Source organism: Perissodus microlepis, chromosome 6 (genome assembly GCF_051167445.1).
Source record: "Perissodus microlepis isolate ML-2025 ecotype Zambia chromosome 6, ASM5116744v1, whole genome shotgun sequence".
In the NCBI taxonomy this organism is placed as follows: domain Eukaryota; kingdom Metazoa; phylum Chordata; class Actinopteri; order Cichliformes; family Cichlidae; genus Perissodus; species Perissodus microlepis.
Window position 1 is genome coordinate 5822902 of NC_140466.1, and position 10269 is coordinate 5833170.

At 37.8% G+C, this 10269-nt stretch overlaps 1 protein-coding gene across 4 annotated transcripts in view; it reads left to right on the forward strand.

The window, feature by feature from the left end:
• vwa11 (von Willebrand factor A domain containing 11) overlaps positions 1-10269 on the forward strand; it is a 31704-nt gene extending 21435 nt beyond the window's left edge. For 3 of the 4 annotated variants that reach the window (XM_084930381.1, XM_084930382.1, XM_084930383.1), the window contains 17 exons: positions 1956-2145; positions 2532-2668; positions 2770-2914; positions 3050-3143; positions 3534-3668; positions 5331-5517; positions 5636-5805; positions 6014-6126; positions 6249-6365; positions 6464-6637; positions 6755-6887; positions 6989-7141; positions 7278-7370; positions 7781-8052; positions 8233-8366; positions 8741-8900; positions 9036-10268. In XM_084930381.1, coding sequence (XP_084786507.1) covers positions 1956-2145; positions 2532-2668; positions 2770-2914; positions 3050-3143; positions 3534-3668; positions 5331-5517; positions 5636-5805; positions 6014-6126; positions 6249-6365; positions 6464-6637; positions 6755-6887; positions 6989-7141; positions 7278-7370; positions 7781-8052; positions 8233-8366; positions 8741-8900; positions 9036-9416 — 2788 coding nt within the window. In that variant the 3' untranslated portion in view covers positions 9417-10268. Of the gene's footprint in view, positions 1-7; positions 1309-1955; positions 2146-2531; positions 2669-2769; positions 2915-3049; positions 3144-3533; positions 3669-5330; positions 5518-5635; positions 5806-6013; positions 6127-6248; positions 6366-6463; positions 6638-6754; positions 6888-6988; positions 7142-7277; positions 7371-7780; positions 8053-8232; positions 8367-8740; positions 8901-9035 lie in introns of those variants that run through there. The other variant, XM_084930384.1, reaches the window with a different exon arrangement.

A 10269-nucleotide genomic window follows, 5' to 3' on the forward strand; every position in this document is an offset into this window, starting at 1 on the left:
AGTAGGATTTAGTTGGTTGATATGTGTAACCACTTATCCAAAGCACTTTTAGTATTTTTTAACAGAATGTCCAATTGTAAAAAATAATCTAAAACCCCAAAGATAATAGGTACAACATAAGAATCAAACAGTGATCTATCAGTAAGAATGTGCCAACTGAAGGGAAACATGTTAATCATTAGTTATTATTGGTGTCTGGCTTTCTCTCACACATTAACTTTGTTCTGTCTTCCTCCCCTTACCCCCCCAACCAGTCATGGTATATGGCTGCCCAACCATGGGTCATGTTCTGCTAGAGGTTTCTGCCTGTTCAAAGGGATTTTTCTTCCCACTGTCACAAAATTGTGCTGTTGTGATTTCGTGCTATATAAATAAAATTGAGTTGAAATAAATTGAACTGAGTGGAAATAAATGGAATATTGCTTTATCACACAAAACCCTATCACACAAAATTTTGCTTGTCCAGGGGCTGGTCTTATGGGCGGGAGTCTAAGCAGAGACCTCTGCCTCCTCACTGCCTCTTGTTCTTCTTGGGAGACATTAAGGCTTCGCCAAATTATCCATTATTTGAGCATTTGCACAACTAACAAATGTTTGATGATATTTATGAATATGTTGTAATGAAAGTACTTGAAAATAAAATATGCATAAACCTAATTGGCAACATAGCAAAATGGCCCATTGAGTAACCCTGACCATTTTTAGTAAAATAAAAGATGAGTACATGCTGCGCATAATGGTAATATAATATTTATTTCTTATTTTATAAACTAAAATTGTCACGTATGTTGCCATGAATTTCAGTTGATTTAATATACATGACACAAGTTCTAGAAAGGAGAAAATGCTTTGGGAAGATTTTATCATGAATTAAATGAAAAATGGATATAATGGGAAAGAAGAAAATGTAAATACAAAAACAATGTTGCGTTTGTATTAGAACTTAAAACTGACCTCATAAAATAAATGCAGGTCAAAAATAATCTCCATTAGAGGTATTATACTTGTCCATAAAGACATACTGAGATAACTGAACTATTGAACCTTTGCAGGCAAACTTTTTTTGTTATAATGTGGTAATCATTTGCTAATCAAGGTTTATATTTCATTTTAGTATGGCAAGTATTACAGAAAAAAAAATGGATTCATTGTGGTGATGCACACTTTGAAATATATTGCCTTCCAGTTAACTTAGATTACAGCTCTTTATGTCATGTTCAGGTCCCCTCCCTTAGTTCAGTATATATTCAGTGACAGGGCAGCACACTTTAAAGCCCACTGGAGTCGTCATAGGTTGGAAACATCAAGGTATGATTGTATTTTATAGTTTATTTATGTAACTGAAATGACATTTTCTCCCAGTATTGCATGTACGGTAGCTTTTAAATTATGTTTTCTTTAACTTAATTTGAAAATGTTCATTATTTTTCATTGGCTTTTTATTCATTACTACATAATAACTTTTACTCTGAAATCTGTGTAAATATAAATCACAGGATGAAAAAGCACAAGTAAAGTAGAGTTTTATTGTCAACCCAACAATATACACTCAAGTATACAGTGGGATGAAATATCGTCCTCTGGATCAAAGGTGCAAACTGTAAACATTAAAATTAAAATATACATATATACAACTATAAAGAAATAAGATAAAATAAGAACAGTATTGTACTTGAATGTAACGCACTGGAAACATCTGCATATTGTTTGTAAAGTAGAGTTTTTGTTAAAGATTCCAATGATTATTTCAATTATTAACATATTTTATTAAAATAAAAACCTTTTAAAATCCTTATAAATGATTGAACCTGTTCTGAAAAAAACTACTTAATTACTTACTTTGTAATTTTCTCAAACCACACAGTTTTAGTATGTTTGCAGTATTCTAATCAAAATTAACTGAATCAGCTAAATTAACAAATGCTGTTCCTTTTTTTCTTTTTTTTTTAAAATAGATCTGTCATGAATTCATTGCTGGTCATAGCGCTGCTGCCTTTGGCTTTTTTAGGGCCAGGTATGGCCTTTGTCTCTATTGGGGGTGGAGCATCCACTCATGTCAGCATTACAGGAACGGCTATATTGCAGAAAGTGCGAGAGACGTGTCGGGCGGTGGCTGAGAAAAATGGTTATGAGTTCAACCCCACGGTAGGTATACAAAATGTACAAAATAGCATAAACTTAGTCGCCTGCCACAGTTAAAAACATTAACACTTAAATACAAAGTCAGATCCATTTTAATGTGGATGTTTGTCTGGATAAGCTTTAAAAGGAAAAAAGAAACCCACAGAATAAATGTACCCATTTATTGTCCTTTTTATGATTGTATTAAACTTAATACCAAGGCTTGTGTGTGTGTGTGTGTGTGTGTGTGTGTGTGTGTGTGTGTTTAATAGAACTTATAGGCTTTTTAACAATTTGAGCTTTCTTTTTCTGACAAATGCAGTTCCCCTCATAAAGTAAAATGTATTTTGTACTCGCCTGTTCATTTTTAACAGGAATATTTTTTTGAACTTCTTAACTTTACCCTTTAGGGTTCCTCTCCTGAAGAGGTGGTGCAAGCCTGTCTAGGTCCCACAGCAACAGGAGAGGTGTCTGGTGCCAAATTTCATTCTGCTCTTCAAGAGATCTACACCCAGAATGGGTTGGTAGATCGCGACTTTGTCAACAGGTAAAGCAAAATTGTGGAATAACAACCTATGGAATAATTAAATTACATTTTTACAAATGGTAAGGCAAGGATCTCACTTATATGTTAAAAAAATCTTTTAGTGCTCCACATCACTTCAACTCTGAGGCTTTCTTGGAGGGGCGAAGCCTAATCACACAGGGCATGGTGGCCATTAAAGCTAACGTTCACAATGAGAATTTTCAGGCTGCAAGGACAACACTGGGTAGAGCCCTTCACACACTACAGGTGAGAGGGGTGCAACAAAACACCAGGGCATAAATGAATTAACTTAAAAAAGGTATTGGAACAGCCATACAATCAGAAATTTAAGTATGGAGGTTATATGAGGTTTGTATAACATGTGTTTCTCTGCACTCTCAGGACTTTTACAGTCACAGTAACTGGGTTGAGCTGGGGTACACAAAGCCATATAGCAACCTCATAAACCCAGGCCTCCCTCTGGATAACCTGGCAGGTAAGTGTGGATTATCACCACCATCATGAACCCAACCCATTCCCTTGGGATGGGTAAAGTGCCATAAAAAGATAACATTCATGCTTTTTTCTTTTCTTGAGAGAATATGTATAGACCAAATATCAGAGACTGAAGTCTTGCTAAGGACATGACAGTGGCTGATTATCATTGGCTGGTCATTATGTTTCATTTTCAGACCCCTGCATTCATAAAACAACTCCAAACAGTGTACATAAATAATAAATTAAAGAGATGAGTTGCTTAGAGTCTCACTAGTTGTTAAAAGATACCTGGATATTTATCAAGCAATCGTCTCCTACAGTAATCCTGTTTTGTTTGTGTGTGTGTGTGTGTGTGTGTGTGTGTGTGTGTGTGTGTGTGTGTGTGTAGATGTGAACACCCCCACCTGCAGTAACTGTGACAGTGCCAGTGGAACGTGCCCCAATCAGCTGCTCCCCAACATCCTAAAAGACAAGAAACTCACATCTGGCTATATGGGAGTCTTTTCTTCTGTCAAGCCTAAAGGTATCTTCTCACACACGTACATAAATTACATTCAAGTTGAGAAGGCAGTGCGTACTCGAAGCAGTTAACACTACAATCTGAGCATTTTGCAGATGCCCAAACAATGTCTACAATGCCTGTGTAGGTTCTCAGTCATCAAGGCCATGATGATTGAGAACATCTAAGAAGCTTGGAAAGAACATAATTGGACTTCTTTAAATTTCCTGAACAAGTTTCACCTCTCACCCAAGGGCTTCAGTTTTCAAGTTTTCAGATTTCACTTACTGTAGCTTAAAATGTTAAATGAACTTCTTATATAGTTCTTATTCTACCTGAGCACTCACGCTTTATACAACATGTCTCATTCACCAATTCATATCCATTCACACAAACACTATTTTTGCAATGCTTAAGTGCTTTTTATCTAATATTCACACACACGCATACTCCCATGAACATTTAAATCGAGTTATGCTGATATTATTTATATTTTCCATTTAACCTGTGCTTTTACATAATGCTCTACTTCTCAATGAAAATAATAAACAGAATACAGTGTTCCCTCGTTTATCATGGAAGTTACGTTCTAAAAATAACTCACGAAAAGTGAAATCCACGAAGTAGCCAGCTTTATTTTTTTATTCTCAATGTTTTAAGGCTGTAAAACCCCTCACTACATACTTTATACACTTTTCTCTGACAGGCATGAACATTTTCACACTTTTCTCTCCTGTTTAAAGACTCTCAAAGTTCAAAACTTTGTGGAAAACTAAGTCCAGTATTACAGAATGAAGCCAAAGATCAAAACCTGTTTTCAGGTCCAGAACATGGGAATAGAGCAGCTGCCAGAGAATTCAACATTAATGAATCAATGGTACGGAAATAGAGGAAGCAAGAACAATGAGTTGAGTAAAGTTTGACTGATCTGACTGTTTTGTTTTGCTTAATGCGCCTTATAATCAGGTGCACCTTATGGTCCGAAAAATACGGTAACTTCTACCTTCCTTTAGCATGTCCAGAAGTCCAACTTTTTGTGCGATGGTTAGCATCTTCCTCTGCCTTTTGGGTGCTACCACAGGAGCCTTTGACAGTGCAAAACCTTTCGTCGACATTGTTGTGTTTGTTTGGGAGAAAACTTACAAACATACAGTACAGCACTTCAGAGTCGCACTGCTAGCGATCGAAGATTTAGGTAAATTTGACAAGCTGAACGCATTCTGTACTGTACAGGAGACACGGCATGCAGAACACAATGCGCTGTTTAAAAAAGAAAAAGAAAAGAAAAAATGCAAATTGCACCAAAAAAATCAGCAAAACACTGAGGCTGCAAAAAGTGAACTGTGTTATAGCGAGGGACCACTGTATGTCAGTGAGCTTTAGATGTACTAACAGGATAGACTCTTTTTTTTACCTCAGTAGTGCCATGTTTATGCTGAGCTAACCTAACTTGTTTCTGTCTGTGACTTTGTATTCATCAGACATGTATGACAGTTTTCTGTGCCACTGATAAAACCTGAACTGAACCAAACTAACACACACATCAGTTTGATTGCACAATTTTTTTTCATATAATTTTTTACTATTATTACATGCTTTTAGGGTTTTTTAGGAGTACTTAAACACACATGCAAGATCAGTATATCTAATCAAGATATGGGTACAACGATCTCTTCCTTATGTAAGGTAAATGCAGCCATGGAGGTGCAGCTGATCATACTAGCAAAATCAATCCTCAAGGAGGCATCAGCAAAGATGAGCGTCATCAAGACAACTTGGCTTTTCACAACGCTGCTGTGCAAGCAGCAACAGACGCCAGTCTCGAGTTATTGCAGGACCTTCGCTTAGCTGTAGGAGACAATGACTTTTTGAGGTACTATAATGACACATGAACAAAGTATTTCAGAGTATACTATGAAGTATGAAGTATTTTACTTCAGTATTTCAGTACTCTGGGATTGAAATGAAAACTGAATTTTCTTTTCTCACAGAATGATGGGGATTGCTCGCTCATCTGTCTTGTGCTTCGTAATTGACACGACTGGGAGTATGTCAGATGAGATTGAAGAAGCAAGATCAATTGTTTATCAAATCATTGACACATACAAAGGAACACAAGACGAGCCCTCCGAGTACATCCTGGTGCCTTTCAATGACCCTGGTATGAACTCCTCTATCCCGTTAATGATATTAGCATTTACTGGTATTTAAACGACCTGTACTAGTTGTATTTAATTTCTGTTTTATGAAACATAAAGTGCATTTGTGATGCAAATCTGCATATTGTCCCAATGTGCTTGTAGACAACCGGCTATATTTAGTCCTCAGGTCAGTCTACATGGTTAGCTCTTTTTTGTTCTTGTATGTAGAGTTTGGACCTATGATCAGGACAACACACGTGGATAAGATGAAAGAAGAAATCTCGAAGCTTAAAGCAAGTGGTGGAGATGATGAACCTGAGATGTGCCTGTCAGGGCTTCAGGTACTACAATCAGTTGTGACATTTTCACTTGTAACTGGGATTTTGGTTAATCAGACAAAAACATTTCAGAAAGATGAAAATGTGGATGCATCGAAGATTTTATGTATACTTTATTTCTCCAGCTTGCTCTGACAGGTGCTCCTTCCTCTTCTGACATCTATGTTTTCACTGATGCTTTAGCAAAAGACATTGAGCTCAAAGACACTATCCATGCTCTCATTAGTAGCACTAAGTCAAAGGTAAATGCAGAATGACACTTCATGATAATCAGTATTCATTAAGCCTACTTAGGCATGGCAGCTGTGGGTATAACTGTGACATTAACTGATCTCCACAGGTGTCGTTCTTCATTACTAAACCATTTAGCAGACGCCGTCGTTCCCTCAGAGCTGCTTCCTTTGATGACTACAAAGACATAGCTCTGACCTCTGGAGGCCAGGCCATTCATGTTTCCAAATCAGAGCTTTCTCAAGCCACAGATATTATCCTTGACACCTCAACTTCAGCTCTGGTATGATTCTACAGTTCAGTGAATATAATGAGACTTATATGACTGGACTATTGTTTGAAGAATAGAGATCGCTGAGTAAGTCGCTCATTTTTCCCCCCTTTCCCTCAATTCTGTCAGGTGACAGTTCTTCAGCGAGCAAGAAATCCTGGAACGCAAGAGACCTTCCCCTTCACACTGGATGAGTCATTGAAAAACATCACTATCTACATCACAGGAAGCTCCATTACTTTCACGCTGACAAACCCTGCTGGTACCTCTCATTTCCAAACATTTCCATGCTTCACACAACCAATTTCAACATATGTAATTGCAAAATACCCATTAGTGATAATGGATGTTAAACATTTTCAGGTGTAACCCAGAGTCAAAGTGAGGCCAGTGGTAAACTGGGCACCATTCAGACTGTGGGCAACTTGCACAGGATTCGCTTCAACTCTGAGAAGCAGGCAGGAAACTGGCAGATCAACATCAACTCCAACCAACCCTACACACTCAAAATCACAGGTAGAATCGGGTATATGTTTATTTACTACAAGTCTTTATTATACAAGTGTCAGAAGTGATTCAGGTTCAATGAGTTTTTGCCGTGTATGTGCATTTCCTGTAAGTCTGTATTTACTGTAAACGCTTGCTTTTCCAGGCCAGAGTACAATTACCTTTATCTATGACTTTGTGGAAAGCTTTGCTGGACCTCACCCAGGTTACGCATTGCTCAGTGGGCGTCCACAAGAAGGTACAGCACCGCAATAAAGCAGTTTTATTCTTTTACGGTTGAAGGTAACTTGATTAACCTGACCTTATTTTGCTTTAAGAGATTTATTTTCAGTAAAAAAAACGTGCTCCACACCCACACCCCACCAATAGAGTAACTTTTGACATTTTAACAGCATTGCACATAAAGTATTTATATTACAACACAAGTAACAAGTGTAGTTAATTGATGTGAAGTTTCTGTATTACAAGAGCATCATCTAGTGGTGAAATGTATGACTACGTCACCACTGGCACCTTGTTTAGCTCAACTAGACAGAGGATTTTTAAAGCTCTTGTAATAATATATTTTTTTTATCTTTAATATAATTTTGTTTTCCGTTTGCTTTTCCTCACACTTTGATTCTTTTCTTCTTAAATCTGAAAATCCAGGCCAGTCAGCCACACTAATGCTGTCAGTTATGGGTAGAAGAGGTCCGTCTTCGATGACTGCTGAACAAGTTAGCCTGGCAAAAGTCTCAGGTCCTGAGAGTGTTAGCAACGGTGTACTAACTCAGATGGACAATGGAGAAATTCTGGTGACTGTTGAGGCTGTCCCTAAAGGCGAGTTTGTGGTCGTTGTAAAAGGAACTGACAAAGTGTCCAACAGTCAATTTCAGAGGCAGTCAAACACCCAAATGTCTCTCTCCAAAGTGAAGATCCAGGTTTGTCTTTTCAATTTACCCTTTAATGTAAATGTGTTTTGTTTGACTATAATATCAGATACAATGAGTCTAATTTGAATCAAATTCATTCCATAAATAGATACAGAATAATTAAGCATTCACAAGGTACAAGAACGATACCAGTCCTTTTAAGTTGTTGCTTTTCCTTGTCCACTCTAGGCTGTGGTGGACAGCAGTGTGGAGCCAGGACAGACCTTTAAGCTTCAATTCAGTGTGATGACTCAGAGCTCTGGTGGAAAGTATTCCATCAGTGCCAGAAATGACAGAAAATTCCCCATGATTTTCCCAAATGAGTAAGAGGTTCACTGCTAAAATAATACTTTAAATGTTAAATGTTGTAAAGACTGGCACTGATAGTCTGCTAATATTTATAGCATTTTTATATCTTTGAAGCTTAGTTAGCGTAACTTAGACCAAAACACATAAATTGGGTTCACAGCTAGCTTATGTCCTGTTTGAGTCTAATTTGTTGGGCCTTTAAAATTATAAAAGGGTTGAGTGACCTGTGTCACCCCAATAATCAGTTGGTATAGAAGGTAAGGGTAAGCAATAGCTGTTATTGCTCCGCCCAAATGTGCTATACAGCATTAGGTTTCTGTCACATCTTTAATGCATATAACAAATGTAGCCCCTGTGGTATTATTATATTTTACTCTTGTCTTGACAGACTCACCCTGGTAACTGGGCAATATGCCAATACTACATTGACCATAACACCACCTGCCAGCACGCAGTCAGGCACTGATGTCACACTGACTATTGACGCACAGTCATCCAATGGCGTTGACTCAAATTATGCTGTTTTGAGATTGTCTGTTGTTACCAAGGTAAGTCAGTGAAATAAGCAAAAGCGCTTCTGAACATATCCACACAAATTGCTGGTAAAGACATGTCCTACTGATCAAAAGCTGAATGTTGACAGTCCTTTCACACATGTCAAACACATCTTTCTTCTTTTCCAGATTACAGATTTTATTCAGCCATTATGTAAAGTGGTTAGCGTGCAGGATAACATATGCCCTCGTGATCTGTCCCAGTGTGGACATTTCCAGTGGGGGCTCTCAGCTAACATTACAGATGGAAACGGAACTGGGATAGAGAGCATTTCCCTCCATCAGGGTAATGGAACCCTCACATACACCTCACTGAGCGCTCCTATCATCGTGGCAAACTACAATGCCTCCTGCTGCTCACAGATTGTTGAAATAATAGCTGTAGATAAAGTTGGCAATGTGGGAAAATGCTACCAATCAATTGCTCGGTCAGGTGTCCCTCCTGCTCTTACTCTGTCGCTGCCACTGTGGATATGCCTGTTGGTATCTGCCTTCTTAGTAAGGCCTTGAAAGACTCAGGTTACATTATGCTAATCTTGTGTCTTTAATCTGCGCCAAATTTAAATAATTTAAAATAATGCACTTCTGCTATAATGTCTATTTTGCTTACTGGTGTTCAGCTTAAATAATAATCTTCTCTCAGCTTTTCCCTTATTTAAAAGGGGCCACCATAAGAGATAGCCACTTGGCGGATTTAGCACAGTTTTATGTCAGATAACCTCCTTGAAACAACATTTCCAGGTATTTGTGTCTCCTTCCAGTATGAAATGTTAACCACTAAACTTTGGAGACTACGGAAACTCAGTTTAAATAAAACACTGAAATAAAATTATGAATCTATACTTGTGTGAAAATAAAAAGTCAGTTGTTTCTGAGTGTTTTAAGTAATATTGATTACTTTGAAATCTGTGGGTGAGACTGTTCTTTTTTATTGCTTTTGAAATGCAGCATTAAAATGTTCACAGATTTTTGTGTCCCAATGCTTTTAGCATAAGCGGGCATAATATTGGTTAAACAATGGGTATGATCCATCCATCCATTCGCTTCCGCTTATCCTTTTCAGGGTCGTGGGGGGTGCTGGAGCCTATCCCAGCTATCATAGGGCGAGAGGCGGGGTACACCCTGGACAGGTCGCCAGTCTGTCGCAGGGGGGGAATAGGTGGGGATAGGTTAATTATAGGTATAATTTTTAGTCAGATTTAAAAACATCAGTGAAATATGCTTCATAATGCCTTACAGAAGTCATGCATCGGGTTATAATTCCTTGGGCTAAAAGCTGAAGACTGTACATTGTCCAAATAAATACAATAAACATGTGCTTCCAAAAATTACTGATTGGTGGTGTTTCTTTTTCATCTAAATA